Here is a 16,321-nt window from a genome sequence, read left to right as displayed (position 1 = left end):
CCTGGCTGGCCAGCAAAAATGCCACTGGGAATGAGAGGCCAGCTCACCGCTGACCTCCCTCTAGAGTTCTCTAGAGTAGGTGCTATGACTTGAATGTTTATGTCCTCTCAAAATTTATATGTTGAATCTTAACCCCCAAGATGATGGTGTTAAAAGATGGGGCCTTCAAGAAATGATTCGATTCCAAGAGTGAAGCACTCATGAATGGAATTAGTGCCATTATAAAAGAGGCCCCTGAGGAGTCCCTCTCACCATCTGCCATGCAAGGTTACAGCAAAAAAACAGCCATCTAGGAAGTGGACCCTCACCCACAAGAAACCTGCTGGCACCTTGAGCTTGGATTCCCAGCCTCCAGTACACCGGGAAACAAACTTCTGTTATTTATGAGCCACCCAGTCTATGGCATTTTGTTACTGCAGTCCAAATGTGCTAAGATAGTGGGAAAAGATGGCACTCTGGGATGAAGACTATGGTGGGAAGTAATTCAGGCAGTCACCAATCCATGAGTTCCCTTTTATGGCCTTTTTCTCAGTCTCCCTATCTCCGCAGTATAAGGGAGTTGCTTCTGGCCAGTCTTGAGCTAGATGACCCAGTTCCCAGGCTAGCATTCCCAAACTGTGCTCCATGCAACCAAGTTCAAGGTATGCTTCTAGAAATCATACACACACACACACACACACACACACACACACACAAAGACACCCACACACACACAGAAAGAGAGAGAGAGAGAGTTCTGTGGTCAGATAGTTTTGGGAAATGCTGCTAAAGCAAAACCAAAGGGCTCTCTTGGTTGCAGGACTTACCAGGGACTTTAATTTGCTAATATGCACTGCGACTCTCCAAGACTGGGATATAGTGTGTAGTATTTCCAAATTGTTGGAATATGTAACCTTTCTGCAGAAACAACTTTTAACAGCTCAAGAGGCCCCAGTGCTTGCTTGGACAGTGTGGAAAATGCTGCCCTAAGCCCCTACTTCAAGGATCAGTCCCACCCCTGTGTCTTCCAGGAGGTCTCCCAGATACCACACCACTCTGCTCTTTTCTCTGAAGTTTCCCACCCTCCCAGCAGTAGCCCATGGTACCTCTTCCTGTGGAGGTAACTGTCCCAGCATTTCTTCACCAGGGTCTGTTGAAACTCCTGCCTCACTTTCTTGTACCCTCAGCCCTTAGCTCAGGACACACAGAGGTTCTGTGCACTTTATTCTTGACAAAAGACAATCAACCACCAGCAACACTGGCCAACAGGCAAAGCTGCCATGTTGACCAGGAAGGCCAACAAAGCCTTAGCTTCCCTGCAGGCCATCAGTCCCCCAGATCCCTGTCCCAGTGACCCGTCTGCATGACTCTCCTTCTCAGCCTGCCCTTCCCCTCCCCTCACCCCCGCAGCCCCTTGGCCCACAACGCCCTCACCCCACCCCTTCCTGGGCAACCAGATCCTTTAAGACTCACCCAGGCATCAGTTCCCCCAGGCATTGCCCTCCCCAGGATGTCTGCCACAGGCTAAGAGAACACCCAGCACATACCTTAGGGCCATGCTGTTCCTGCGTCTGTCTGTTTCCCACGAGGTTCAGTATTTTTAAGGCAGGCAAAGTGCTTAGGAGGGTGCCTGGCACAGAGTAAGTGCTACGTGAGCATCTGCTACTGCCCTTATGGTTATTATTATTATCCTTGTGTCCCCCATGCCTGCACGGGGCCTGGTCCAACACAGGTGCTCAGTGGGTATGTGTTAGATGAGCTGAACAAATCCATGATCAAATCTGAGCCTCACTATCACCCTGCTGGGGGACTTGCTGTAATTATTCCCATTTTACAGATAAGAACACTGAGGCTCAGTTTCCCCCTTCCCTTTATTTCCCTTATAAAATTCAAAGTGCCTCCTAGGAGCAGGCAGGGGGACTCTGTGCATGGCAACTCCCTAGCAGGTAGCCATATAGAACAATTAGTGTAGCCCCTACTCTGTGCCAGGAGCCACTCACAGTGGGTACATTACATCCACCGTCTCGTTTAATCCAGGTGAGGATTAAACTCACCTGGCAGGTAAGAATGAGTACCCTTTTCTGCAAAGAGCAGAACCAATGCCCCAAGAGGGTTGCCCACTTCAGAGGGAGGACACGAAGCCCCCAGCTCCCTAGAGCAGCAACCCCTCCACGTGACTCTCTTTCAAGGGGTGGCACGATGACCCATTGGAGCACTCAGGCAGCTCGGCTGGGCAGAGGGGCAGGAGAGGAGGCAGAGAATTTCAGCAGGATGGCCAGGGCCACGGGATGGCAGGGAGGATGGAGACTGGAATGGGAGGGATGACAATGAAATGAGAGGGCCCGATGCTCCAGAAAAGAAAAAGAAAATTCAGACGAGGGTGACAGCCACAGGACTCTGACATTTACCTCTTGGATCAGATCTGGGCCTACATGGGAGAGGCGCAGGGAGCAGGGCTGACCCCATCACTCCCCAAGGCAGCAGAGCTACAGCTCTTCCTCCTCGGGGAACAGCTCCAGTCCTGCCTCCTCCGGGAGGCCCTCCTGATTTTCTCCAGGCCTCAGTGACCTCTCCCCATCCCGTGCGCTAAGATATCTCCCTGCTAGGCCACACTTTCTGGCCAGCATGACCACTGTTTGGCCATTCTTGTTGCCCATTCTCCACCCACATCAGGAGTGTTCGGGGGTCTCCCCAGTTAGGCTACAGGTCACAGGCTGTCTGTGCAAAAGCAGGTTCTCAGTAACTGCTTACACAATTAAGCTGAAACATGCCCAGCCCTTCCCTGACTGCCCAAGGGCCTGCTTTGCACTCCCCTAAGACCCCTAAAACTGTCCCAGGCCTGAACAAGCAGAGGTGTGTTTGCATGGGGGAAGTGGGGTGTGTGGTGGGAGTTGGGAAATGGCCATCTTTACTAAACACTTCCCAGGATTTCGGTTGTCTCGTACTTTATATGCGTGAGAACTCTCTTTCATCCTTAACGCTCTGTGACACTGGTATTTACATCAATTATTTCCATTTTTTTATAAGAGACTGAGGCTCAGAGAGGGCCAAAGTCCCGCAGCTGGTAGGTGGTCAAGCTAAAGACTGCCTGATGGCAAAATCTGTGTATTCTTTGCTACAGCTTAGTTTCCCATCCCCTCGGCCCCCAAGAAGACCCAGCAAACACAGCCCTTAACCTGCCTGGGAGGAGGCCCTAAACCCAAGGGAGCTCTTAGTTTCTGTTTCGGGTGATTTAAAAGTTTTGGAAATAGAAAGTAGTGATGTTCGCACAGTACTGTGAATGTATGTAATGCCACTGAATTGTAGTACACTTTTAAATGGTTGAAACAGCAGACTTTATGCTGTGTATGTTTTACCACAATAAAGAGTCCTGTGCCCCTCTCAGAAGATCCCCTTCCCACCCACTGGTGGGGTTCTCTCCGTCTCCTGGCCTCCCCTCTCAGGCTCTGGTTCCTAGGCCTGGCACACGTGAGGATCTGCCACCATGTCGAAATGCCATCCCTTCTCTCTCTGCCCAGTTAAACCCAAGCTGTCCTCAAGCCTCACCCAGTCATGCATCCCACACAGCACCCCATGGCTGCCATAGCTCGTGCCACTTACAAATGGCATTGAGTCAAAACCCAAAATGCCCACCAGCCCTCAGAGTCAAGAAACCGAGTTCCAATCCTGACTAGAGCTCCAAGAGCCAGCTCTGACTCTCCAGCCACTGAACAACTTGGGTCCCCAAGCTCTGGGAAGATGAGGCCTTGGGGTGACCCTGAAGTATTACTCTCACTCACCCCTGGATGGACCCAAATGCCAGAGGAGTGTATAGCCACCCCGGGAGTCGGGGCACAGCCTGGACTGACCTGCCTGAATGAAACGTCACCAAATTCTGTATTTGCATTCAAAAGTTTATGTAAAATTTGCAAATGGAGGTAGAAGAGTTGCTTGTTTAGTTTAATATAAACTTCATGTTTTCCCCAAATTGAGAGGTAAAACTAGAAACCGTGTCCATCCTGCAGCAGGCCCAAGGCCTGTTTTGCCCTAGGAGTCAAGACTCTGCTCTCTGCTGTGCACACATCTAGTCCACCCTCCAGCCAGATGCTCCCCAGGTGCACCTGTGCAGGGATGGGGCCTGACTTAGGGAATACCCAGGAGACGGCTGAGAGACACCAGCTGAGAAGGAGGGAACCTGATGCCTCCCTCCTCCTTCCCACCACCTCTCTGCTGGGGGAAACTGAGACTTGTCAGGGACCTTCAGGATGGGACTGTGCCATCTCAGGTTGTCATCTGGGCTCCTCTCCCACCTTCTCAATCAACACTCCCACCGCACCTGCCCGGGGAAGACCAAGCTGGGGGCTGGCTGCTGCCCCCTCACCCCAGATGACCTCTCTTCCCTCACCCCCTCCTTTAGTTCCTTTCCTCCTGGCAGGAAGAGGGCTGGACTCCTCTGGTTCCAGCGGGCGCAAACTTCCTTCCAGTTGTCCCTTGCTGCCCTATCCCTCTGGTTCCGTGGCAGGTGGCAGCCAGCAGCCCTGCATCACAGGCACCCCTGCATCCCAGGCACCCCTGCCCCGAAACAGCCTCAGCATCAGCTTGGCCAGAAGGAGCGAGGCAGGAGCTGCCTCCCAAGCTCAGCTTCCCTCCTGACCCAGCCCTTAGGGAGGGAGACAGGTCTGATGTCCCCTTCCGTCCTGAGGGACATGAGCCCACCAGAGGGGAGGCCTGGGCCACAGCCCACCACCCTGGTGTCCAAGATGAGGAACTCTGGAGGGTGCTGACAGAACCAAGCCAAGGCTCTGGCCCAGCTACCTCCGCTGTCTCTCTCCTCAGCACAGAGTTGGGGACACACACACCTCTGGGCCATGCGAGGACCAGTTCTTTGGGCCCAAGTCCCCCACTCTCACGCCCTCACCTTCCCAGAATCTGACTTTTCAGGTCTGGTCAGAAGTCCCAAACGTCATAGGCAGAGGGGGCAGGTATGGTCCCTTCCCCTGAGTCCATGCCTGCCCCTCCAGGGAATGAGCCCACTGTGGAGGCCGAGGTCCCCTGTGGAGGCCGAGGTCCCCTGGGGAAGGGCCATCCTTTGGCTTAAGGAAGGCCACTGTCTCCACGCTGGGGGTGGGAGTGGGCACATTCTCCCATTAGCTCGAGGGAATTTGAGGAGTAGAAGCAGGTGTTCTAGGAGGTGGGTGGTCCTCGGGCACAGGCAGCCCGGAGGGGGCCCCTGAGCTTTTGAGGAGGGGGTGGCATGGGGGAGGAAGGCTGGAGCTAAGCAAGCTAGCTGGGGGCAGGGGGAGAAGGGGGAAGACATGGAGAGCGCCTCCACCCCTTCCCTCCCACTCAGCTTCAGAGGGGGCACAGCAGCTGTTCCAACGCTTCCTGCCCTTCCTTGAGACAGGTGTCCACTGAATTCTCACTTCCTCCCAGCCTCAGAGAGCTCCTCCACCCCCTCTCCACCTGCAGGCTGGTGCTGAGTCAGCAGCCGCCGCTTCCTTTCCTAGGTGCAGTGAGGCCAGCACTTAGATCTGAGGGATACAGTGTCATCAGGGGAGGCCAACGTGGGTGACTGTCCCCCTCCTTCTCTGGCAGGGAGGACTTCCTGGAGGGCTCAGCTGCACACAGCGGCACACCCCAGGGGCTTGTTTCAAGGAAAGGACAGCAGGAGGAAGCAGCAGCATCTGGGGGAATGTCCCGCTCAGTGGCCCAACAAGAGCAGCAGCACCAGACTTATGCCAGCCTTGAGCTCAGGGTCAAGGAGCCCTGTGTCTGTGCTTCCAGGTTTAGTCCATGCCCTGGGTGGGCTACTAGCCAGGCAGGGGCAATTACTGCTCCCTTCCCACCTACTGCATGGTATGACCTGGCCAGTGGAAGTTCACGTGCCTACTGAGTCCTAAAGGTCATGTGGCTGTCTTCCCAATGAAAAAGCAAAAAGGTGATAGGAATAGAAGCTCTTCTCATCACGAGGAAAGCACAGTGTTTTAGAGCAGGCAGGGGCAATCCAGTCAATTCTCTCCCTTGGCAGATAGGCAGTGAAGTCGCGGAGTACTCAGGCTTGGCCAAGACCTCACACGGGTAGTCACTGGCAGAGGGGCCATGAAGCCAGGACTATTTCCACTGTCCCACATGGCCTGTCTGAGTGCCACCACTATGAAGAATGTCAGTGATGATCTTCACTGTTGCCTTTGGCTGGCTTCTCGACTTGTTTCCTATGCATTACTTCATGTGACGAGTCCAGTAAGGCACAAGCCATAAGATGTGCCCATTTGACTGATGGGAAAACTGAGAATTGATGGAAGGAAACTAACCTGTTCAAGATCACAGTGGAAGTTTGTGGACCAGAATCTAGGTCTCAGAATAGTTTATTCAAGTCATATTCCTTTCCCCAGCCTTCTCTTATCTGCCTCCGCTCCACTTATTTGGGCCTCTCGATGGAAGGCGCTGCTGGTGGGCAGAGAGGAGTGAGAGTTGTCACACCTGATCTACTCACCACCTCCTCCCCACATGGCTGGACAGCAGTCCAAGGGAGGTGGGTTAGAGCAGCACCAAGCGGCCTAGAACCTAGGGCATTTTGAGTGCATGCGAAGCCAGCAAACTTGGCTGTTGAGCCACTATTCAAGTGGAATATTATGTAGCCATTAAAAGTAGTGCTTGTGAAAACAGCATAGCAGAATGTGAAAATGTCTGTGACATTAATGTAAAATAGGAAATAGAGAATGTAAAAAGTATACATATATTGTGTTTACAGCTCCACTCCCCCCCAAAAAACAACAAATAGATGAACAAAAATATGACTGCATTTCACTCACATGATCACAGAGGGATGGACTCCTATGAGGTTTTTTTTCCTTTGATTTATTTTCTAAACTTTCCAGAATGTGATTCTATCATCTCCATGAAACAACATAGATACAATTTGTTAAGGCTTCAAGATAATCTAAGAAAAAATGCAAAACGTGCCCTCATCTTGGGGCTCAAAGCCTCAGGAAGGGGACACCTATTATTTCTGTGGAAATCAGGGTACAGACTCCACCTCCCTGGAGTTCCTCCAGCAAGCCAGCCAGGCCTGCTCTGAGACGGCATCTGAGGGTGAAAGGACTCTCCACCCTGGGTTCCAATGCCCTGTTCATTTCCCACTCTGGAGAGTTTCTGGTCCACCATGCACCCTCCCTGTCTCTCAAAGTCCCCTTTTGGGATGTGCAAGGCTCAGGGTTGGGGGTCTAGACCCCCTCGAAGCTTGGCGGGATCTTACCATTAGCTGGAAAGATCCTTTTCCGCTGTGGACAAAGAGCCTAGCATTCAGAATCGGTCCCACCAGCTATGGCGGGAAAGCAGGTATTCCTTTCTCATTCTTGCCTTGGTCTTGATGAGGCTCCTTGCCGTATGCAGGCCATGGCAGGCAGTGCAGGGGGCCATAGTCGAGTGTCCAATCACCTAGGTTCCCCTTCTGGCTTAGCCATTTACTAGCTAGTCAGGAAGGGTGGCAAAGGCTTTCACCACTCTTGGCCTCAGCTTCCTCCTCTGATTCCCAATTAACTCCTCATGGGCTGTGCCAAGGAGGAAATAAGATAATGGAAGAGAGAGCTTTGAATTGTGAAAAACCCCCTCTTTGCAGACAGGACCAATCTTGAGATCAGAGCCCCTGTCCTTGTCCTCAGTCCCTACTCCCTGCCCTCTCCTCTCCCAATACGCTACTGGGTCGGGCTCCCTCCCGTTCCCCCTGCTCCCATGTGTAGGGATGGCCTTTTGCAAAGTAGTGGAGGCAAAACTCCTGGTACTTGCCCACTTTGGGGTCTGTCTTTTCAAGAAAGGCAAAGTTTGATAAAACTTGTTCCAACTCAGATTTCGGGATACTGATTGGTGCAACTCCGGGAGGAGTTCATATTGTAAGAAAGCTTGCTCAAGGGGTGACCTAAGCCAGTAAAGACACATGTGAATAACCTCATAAGGGTTTCAGGCATGAACAGAGAGTCTGGGGGGGACAAGTCATGTGAGTATGAGGAATTTTTATTGTTGAAGTTCATTTCCTACCCCAACCAGTAATCTGTATGTAAAGGACTAGAAGTCTCAACTCCCAGACGTTGCCACAATCCCCTTCCATCTGCCATTCTGGCGTCTGAAGTTCTATGTGCTTATCTGTACACTAAACTCAATTCTCACCAAAATGGACTGTTCCTCCCATGTTCCCCATTTGTCTTCATGGTCTTCTATTCTCCAAAGCACCCCAAAGACCTCCTGCCCCTCAGCCCCTTCCACATAGACTCGATCCTGCTTACTCCACCTTACAGTAAACTCCCTGATGTGAGCCATCTTCTCCTCCCTACCCCCCAAGCCTGTCCCACCTCCTCCCTGACCTCAGCCCCTAGCCCCATCCCTCTGTCATCAGCTGCAGAATAAACTGTTTAAACAGCCCTCTCCCCTCAGAGCTCCCAAAGGCCAAAGGAGCCAGTCCAAACTCTTCCAGAGGCCTTCAGAAACTGGCTTCAAAACTTCTTCAAGCCTTTTCTCCCACATTCTCCAGACCTCGTGCTGCTTAACTCCTGGAGTTGTGCTCTGAGGAGAGCCATTCAAAGACAGGACAATGATCCCGGTGCTCCCTGTAGGCCTGCACATGTGCCCCCGCCCCGCCATCAACACACACTCCTCCCTCCTGCTACGCACTTTCTGTTCCTGCCAAATCAGCAGAGCCACTGGCCTTGGCCAAAATCACTCATTCCCTCCACCGGGGGTGCTCTCTCCTCTTCCTCCTCCTCCCCCCTGTATACACACTACCCTTTGAGGCACATTGCAAACCTGCCTCTGCAGCAAGCTCACCTCTGACCTTATTTGATCCTCTGGCTAGCAAACACCTACAGTTGTGAAGGGAAGGGGCAACTGTCTAGCACATCCTAGGCACCTGCCGCGTGCCAGGTATCTTGTAACAGCTTAGACATAGCCTATCAGGTAGGTTTCATAGCAGTCATCAGTCATTGTTCAGAGGATGCTCAAAGCAGTGGCCTAAGATCACCCTTCCAGGTCAAGACTGGGCTAGGACTCAAACCCTCGACTGCTCCAAGCTCTTTTATCTCACCAGTCAGGACGTTCTGCCATTCGTGTGGACATTTTGGCCCAGAACATCTTAGACAGTATCTGGTTTCCTAAGCATTCTTCCCTCAACCTCAGCATAAGCCCCAGGAGGGAGGCACTCAGGCCTCCATTTCTTCTGTATCCCCCTTAGCGCAGTGTTTGGCCCCAAGTAAGTATTGAATGAACACTCATTAACTAAATGAACAAACAAGTGAGTGGGTGAATGAATGAACAACTAAACACATGAAGTACAGGCATTGCATGTGGTTTGGCTATGGGGTTATAAGGGTTTGCTTTTGGTTCTTAAATCATCCTGAAAATCTGAGTCTTTCCAAGATAAGCCCTCCCCTTTCCCCCAATTCTCTTGGAAATATATTGGTTTATCTGTAGCTAAACCATACCAGAAACTAATAAATACTAATTCACATTCATACAATGTTAAGCCGGGAATTTTTACAAAGCTGTTTAGATCCATAGAGAAACTAAGGCACAAGTGTCTTGCAGATTTGTGTGACAGTTGTGGAGTAGGATTGAGGGAACCAAAGTCACACCCTGAATCAGAGTCAAGGACCTGTTGTCTCCTGCCCTTTGCTTCAGAAAAGGGGTCCCTGCTGCCCTTGGATCCAGCACAGAACTGTTGCTTCCGTAGCCTAGAAAACCATTAAATCATCTAATGTGCTACTGCAGGATACTTATTTAAAGATGGGAAGGACAGGGTGGGGCAGGAGGTGAGAAAACTGCAAAAGGAAGATGAGTGGCCCAGGCCCTGTCATTTGCACATTAGGGCCTCAACACTTTTGGTGGTCTTTTCCCTAAATTTCAGTAACTAATAGTATTTGCTGGTTTGTGGAAAATTATTATTAAAGAAAACTCATTAACTTAGTGGGTCTTTCTGATGCTAGTTTCAAGAGAGAAGTTCTCTTGTTCAGAAAGAAGAACTGTGTTCCATCTTATTACAAAGCCTATGACATAGGATTCACTGAACTGATGGGGTTTCCAAAATCCTGAAGTCAAGGTGCTAAAACAGATATGTGTCAGGTGGTTGAGAGAATAAATATAAAGAACAATGGCCTTGTAGTTCCTGAATCGTCCAGTCACAGGGAAAGTCTCCTTAATATGTAAGTGTTTAGTTCAGACAATCTGGGTCAAACATTAAATACACTGCATAAATTGCTAAAACATGATTTCCCATTAACCCACAGCTTGCTATATTATTACTAGGTTACTAACCATCCTCAAAATGTATTCTCAAACAATTCTGACATACTTAACAAAAATTTAGAAAAATGAAATCTTGGAATTGGTTAAGATTGATCTAATGAGCCACTGTTCTCTAGGGCAAATATGAGAGTGATCACTCAATTCAGGGTAGTTTTATTATTGTTGAGGTTGGATTGGAGGCTTTCTAAGTCTCCTGTAAATGAAAATTTAAAAAGAAGAAAACGAAACAAACAAAATCTTCAGAGGACTAGCCTTGTAAACCTGTATCTCTCCTCTTGCACAAACTACAGCAGAGCCTCCACTGGGAACATCCATGTGTGTCCATGTGTCACAGTAAATCAGCTCAGCTTTCCCATCCAGGCTGGGAAGAGCACGAGAACAAAGAGGGCCAGAGCAGAGAGGGCAGCCATGGGGGGAGAGGAGAGTTGCATGAAGCCACAAAGAAGGCAAGGAAGCACTGTGGTCAGGCAGGGGTGCACCCGCCAGCGAGGAGCAGGGTGAGCCGGGGAGTCAGTCAGCCCAGGGGAGCAAGGACAAGGCACATCGGCCAAAAGAGGAGCAGCTCCAAAATGATGACCCTTTGAAAGAACCAGGAATTTCTTTAATCAACTCATTTCCTCAGTGTCTAAAATGCCTCATTTAGCAAGGCTTGCTCTGGGCTGAAATTGAATAGGTGTAATTGACAAATGGCTGAATTTGGGTTCCACTCTGGGAAAAAAATACCTCTCCACTGGCTTCTCCAGTGTAATTATGGAAAAAAAAAAGATATTTTAAGGGTTCTTTTTCCAACTCAATTTGGGGTTAGGTCCTGACTTTACTCCTGATTTCCCCTTCCCCCTTCCCCACCTCTACACACACACTTAGACAATGGCTGAGATCTTAGCTGTCTTTCTCTTAAGAGAGGCCCTAGGGCCGTAGATGAAGCAGCTGTCAGGAAACTAGGCTATAATCAGCTTTAACTGGCTCACAGCCTGCAGAGGGCACAGACCCTCTTATTCCTACAGTAACAGGTCCGCTGCTGGCCCTGGATAGGGGTGGGAGTGGTCTGAGTCAGCTTCTGTTTCAAACATCTTCCTTATCCAGGATCTCAATGCAAAACTTATATTGCAAGTCCTAAAAATTTAAATATACACATAGAAGAGGGTACTTTAAAATTCCAGATCATGGCTTCAGCTACATGTAACATGTCACCCCCAGCATGATTTATAAGGACAGTAAATCAATGAGACAGCAAACAGAAAAGTTAAAACACAACTCAAAATGGGTTTTTAGGCGAGTCTGAAATGCTACAAGATTGCTAGTTAAGAACAGTATCCCTTTTCTCAACCTAAGTGTTATATCCCCTTCTCTTCACCAGCATCATAAACCCAGTGCCCATGTATCTTGAAAACTAAGATGAAATGTGGAAGCTACTGAGTACACAGGCGGCCAAAGGTAGGGGTTCTCTCTAGGCAGGTGAACTGTTTCAGTGTAACAGGACAACTGGCCCCTCCTATCGCTCCAGACATCTATTGTGAAAAGATATGGACTAAATGAGATTAAAGTCACCATATCTGTACCACAAAAAAAAAAAAGTAAAGTAAAAAGAAAAGGCATTCACTCAAATCTTACAATGGGAGGTGGGAGTGGTGGGTGGGTGAGGGTGGGGATAGAAAAGCAAGGGGGGAAAATCTAAACAGCAGGATACGACAATAAATGGGAAAACAGCAAGAGAAAAAGCACACTAGGTTAATATAGGAAAACTAGTTCTTTATTGAGAGATTGTATATTAGTATTAGTGGATTCTGTGTGTAACAATGTCGTCATGCACACGATACAAAAAAAAAGGCTGGGCCCACCATGCTTCGGAAGGGCAACAGAACAAAAGCAGCGTACAATGAGCAGATGGCCCGGGCTACACGACCACAGTACGTTTCAGCAGGGTAACATCTCTAACCGAGCGCTGTACATTGTCAACTGGGGGATGTAAAAAAATACAGATCATGCTTTAGTTTTAGTACAAGAAAAGGTGAAAAAGATACACAACCAAAAGGATATTTGATACAGAAAAAATTACCCACAAAATAAGAACAGGAAGTAATTCAGCACAGCAGAACACGCTACCCCTGTTTAATGGAAAACCATTTTGCTGGGATTCTTTTTTCTTTTCTTTTCTTTTCTTTTTTCTCTTTCTTTTCAGATTGCCAAATGGCAGTCTGGGGAGGCTATTTGGGACTTTATTTTGGAAAGGCCCTCAAAGTAGGGGCCTTATTCTTTTATTATTGCTGCTGTTTTGTTTCAGTTTTCAAGCAGGTCCGGCTGGCGAGCAGCAGAAGGGAGCCGGCTGTTAAAGGGGCAGCTCTGAGGGCCAGGGCGGATGTCCAAAGATGCTCTTGACATTGTACAATTAAACAATTAAGACGCTATGGCCATGGCTCCCACTTAAGCCAGGGACCTTGGTGCACCAAGTTTTCAGAGGCTATGGGATAGCAGCAACTGTCATTTCATCAAAGGTTTTTTTAATACATATGTTTAACATTTTTTGCCTCCAACTAAGTGCAATCCTCAGTTATGCCTGGGTGCTGCCAAGAAGCTAACTGATAGTCACCCAGATAACTGAAAAATGAGGTGCTGCAGCCTCTAAGCCAAGGCAAAAGGAATCCACTTAACAGGGATTTACAGTGCAATGTACTCGGCTAAACAAGATGAAGATACAAAAATGGTTATTTTTCTACATCTATTCTGAAATGGCCTACATCCTACACTACTACAATGGAAACTAAAAAGAACAGATTTAAGCTGGCAAACTCTCTAATAGTTTTACAAGAAGATTGTGGCTTAGGACCTTGTTGAGTTAAGCATTAGTATCCTCTATCGGAAGGTCATGAACTCTTATCACATTCTGCTAAATTTTACCCACAGACCAACTCACCCCTCAGCCCTTGAATTTCCTGTGGGCATGTTTGCCGTGAAAGTAAACTTTAACTGATGGGCAGAATTTGTGTTGTTGGATTTTTTTTGTGGGGGGGGGGTGAGGGAGAAGGTAGTATTAAAAATAAAATTTAAAGGCAGCTGAGCAATTTGAATTTCAAAACACGGAATCAGCATCCTGCAATGGTATTTAGAGATTGGTGGTATTAATGAGGATGGTAATGATTTAATCAGGATAATTATACTTTCAGGCTCAACATCCTTCTTAATCATTTTTGAATTTCTGCCTAGTGTAATGTTCCACACCCGTTTTAAGAGGAAATGCCAAGTAATAAGAGATAATTGTGTATTGAGAGAGGGGGTGGCATTTCAAGGAGATCGCATCCAGCCCCGCTCTTTCTTCCTCACACACCCACTCCCCCTCACCCCCATGGCTAGGCTGGCCTGAGATAGGGGATACTGCCGCTTAAATAGCAATGCCTTCCTCAGATGGAGACAGGAAATGGTTAAGAGGGTGTCACAATACAGCTAAATGCGGAGGCAGAAGGGTCACAGCGCACACAGCAGCGAGTTGACCATTCACTGAGCTACACAATGAAGAAAAAAAAAGATTTGATAAATGCAGAATGTCATCATTCTATCATCACACAAAAAACTGCGGTTCAAACAGGCCTAAGGGGGCCAAGCTTGCCTTTTAGGTTCTGGGGAGAGGCGTGGGGCTGGGGACAGCTGGGCTGGATAAAATAGGGCTGGGCTTTCCTTTTCTTGCCCAATCGGGCCCCTGGGGCGCACTAAAGCGCTGGCCCTGCGACCCCACCCCCCACCCCGACTTGGTAGAGGAGCCCTGGTCGGCCAAGGGAAGACATCATTCTGTGTATGAGGGAGTGGGGAGAGGGGGAGGAGGGCCTGAGCCAGCAGGGATTTAAGCAGACGTGGAGTGGGAGAGGATAGAAGAAACATTTCCAAGACGAGAAATGTGAGTCCAGAGGCAGAATACAAAAAAGAAAAAAAATGAATCTAAATGCATCTCGGATTTGCTTGGGAGGTGGGAATTTTTTATTAAAAGAAAATGAAAGAAATGTGGAGTGGAGGTGGGGAGAAGAGGGGAAAATCAAGCTATTGTTGTAGCAGAATGTGAGGGAGAGGGGATGTGGGGAAAGGGGACCGTGCAAACACACCCCATTTATCACAGTTAAAAACAAAGCCCGCGCCGGCCCGCTGCTTTGTCAACCGCTGCCCGGGGCAAAGGCCTGGCGTGGGGGCAGCTTCCCACCTCATCCTCACACACAGCACAACACCCAAGGGCCGGACGCCCCGCTCCAGCCGGGCCCAAGGGGGGCACAGCAGCGCAGGTCTGACTCTCCGAGGCGCGCGCGCACACTCGCACACATGCACACACACATACAGACACACACACACACACACGCGCGCGCCCAAGCATCTTGAACCCGTGTATGCAACTGTCATACAAAGACAGTTGCGGGGGGCGGGGTGAGCAGGGCAATAGCACAAGGGCGATGCACAAAAAGGGTTAAAGACGAAAAAAGGATGGGATGGAAAATCGTGCAAGTGCCCACGAGAGGGTGGGGGCTGGGGCATGGGATAGGGCAGAGACCCAGGTCCCAGCTAGCCAGCCATCGGTACTAATGACCAAAAAATGAAGAAATACAAAACACACATAACACAAAACACACATATACCTCAAAAAAAGCAAACCACAGAAAACCAAGCATGCTCTCGCGCGCGCGCTTTCACACACACACACACACACACACACACAGTCATGTATCTTTCTCCTTTCGATCATACAGGGCTAGGTATTAGGGGAAGGGGCTGTGATTTGGGGGAACCACGTCCGCCGCAAAAAATAAAAAATGGGGCTGGGGAGGAAGGGACCCAAATTCGCCAAACCCTAACTTCACTACAAAAGCTCCCACGAGGGCGGCCGCCCCCACCCTCGGGGGTCCCCCTAAAAGGGGGTGGGGGGAAGCCACTGCTCGCCCTGCGTCCTCGCGGGTGTGCCCTGAGCCCCCGGCCGCCCGCGGCGCCCGCCCCCGCCCCGGTGCCTGCGGCGATCCACGCTCCGAAGCAGACCCCGAAAGGAAAAAGCGATACCTCTGTTTCGCACAGAGCCAAACACTGGAAGCACGAGATAGCCGACGTGGACCAGGACCATCCTGGCTCCTCGCGCGGCGGCGGCGGCGGCGGCGGCGGCGGCTGCGCGCGGGCCCTTTGTGGCGCGGCTCCGGGGCGCGGGCGCGGGCGGCGGCGGGGCTGCGGGAGCCGCCGGGGCGGGAGGCGGAGCGCGGGGCGCGGGCGGCGGTGGGGCGGCGGCTGGCGGGGAGACAGATGGCCCATGGAAAGGCTCCCTTCCCGGCCCCTCTCGACATTCAAAGGCGCTGGGGCCGCAGCTGCCGCCACACAAAGGCGCGCGCAGCCAATGGGAGCGGAGCGCAGCGCGGCGCGGCCTCGCCGGAACCGCGGGGGACAGCGGGGACCGCGGGCGCGCGGGTGGCGGAGGGAGGGAGGGGTGACGGCTGGAAGGGGGCCGGCGGCCAATCGCCGCGGCCTGCTGCGGGGCGCGAGGGAGGGGTCAGCCCCACGGGAAGCGTGGAGCCCAGCGCGGGTCCCTGGCCGCCCGCGGGCCGGAGAGCGCGCGCGTGAAGCGCCCCTGCACAGACATGGGCGGCGTGAACACGGAACGTGCACACATGGAGAGGGACGTGCACTCAGACATGTGGAGGTGCGTTCCTTAGTGCAGAGAGACGGGCACGAGCGCCCTTAGTGCACACGACCCTGAGGTCCCTGCACACCGCGCACGGGTCACTCGGGGACGTGCGCTCGGAGGCTGGCGCACGTGTAGAGCCTGACTGCGGGCACAAGGGAAGCTGGAATGCGAACAAGCAGCCGCAAACAGGACCCAGGCACTGTCACACAGACATGCACACACCAAACGCCTTGTTAACGCAGGACACGTGCCAAGAACGCATTCTCAGAGACACACGGAACACACGATGCAGACACAGGTAAGACACGCACACTCCCCAGGCTCTCTGCCTAGCGCACCGCGTCGTTGCTCTTGGAGAGCACAAAGCTCACAATAATTATTTGCTGAATTGAAATTCACTCATTCACTGAGGTCTTTGCCAACAGTCTACACAGA

The 16,321-nt window shown here is 50.8% G+C and overlaps 2 protein-coding genes across 3 annotated transcripts in view; both read right to left on the bottom strand.

Moving 5' to 3' along the window:
• ARK2C (arkadia (RNF111) C-terminal like ring finger ubiquitin ligase 2C) overlaps positions 1–15,783 on the bottom strand; it is a 128,925-nt gene extending 113,142 nt beyond the window's left edge. The window contains exon 1 of one of the 2 annotated variants that reach the window (XM_009433935.5): positions 15,274–15,783. In XM_009433935.5, coding sequence (XP_009432210.1) covers positions 15,274–15,334 — 61 coding nt within the window. In that variant the 5' untranslated portion in view covers positions 15,335–15,783. The remainder of the gene's footprint in view (positions 1–15,273) is intronic. The other variant, XM_529953.9, reaches the window with a different exon arrangement.
• LOC737910 (uncharacterized) lies at positions 11,977–15,264 on the bottom strand. Its single transcript, XM_009433937.5, has one exon. It carries the CDS (start codon positions 14,755–14,757, stop codon positions 14,275–14,277), a length of 483 nt encoding a protein of 160 aa, XP_009432212.1. The 5' UTR covers positions 14,758–15,264; the 3' UTR covers positions 11,977–14,274.
• Positions 15,784–16,321: the final 538 nt, after the last annotated feature.

This window comes from Pan troglodytes, chromosome 17, assembly GCF_028858775.2.
Source record: "Pan troglodytes isolate AG18354 chromosome 17, NHGRI_mPanTro3-v2.0_pri, whole genome shotgun sequence".
NCBI lineage: Eukaryota > Metazoa > Chordata > Mammalia > Primates > Hominidae > Pan > Pan troglodytes.
The sequence above is the reverse complement of the archived record's forward strand: the minus strand, read 5'-3'. Positions and strand labels throughout refer to the sequence as shown.

Excerpts from the sequence above, each read along its gene's own strand:
- LOC737910 (XM_009433937.5), bottom strand. The coding sequence starts at position 14,757 with ATGCCCCAGCCCCCACCCTCTCGTGGGCACTTGCACGATTTTCCATCC.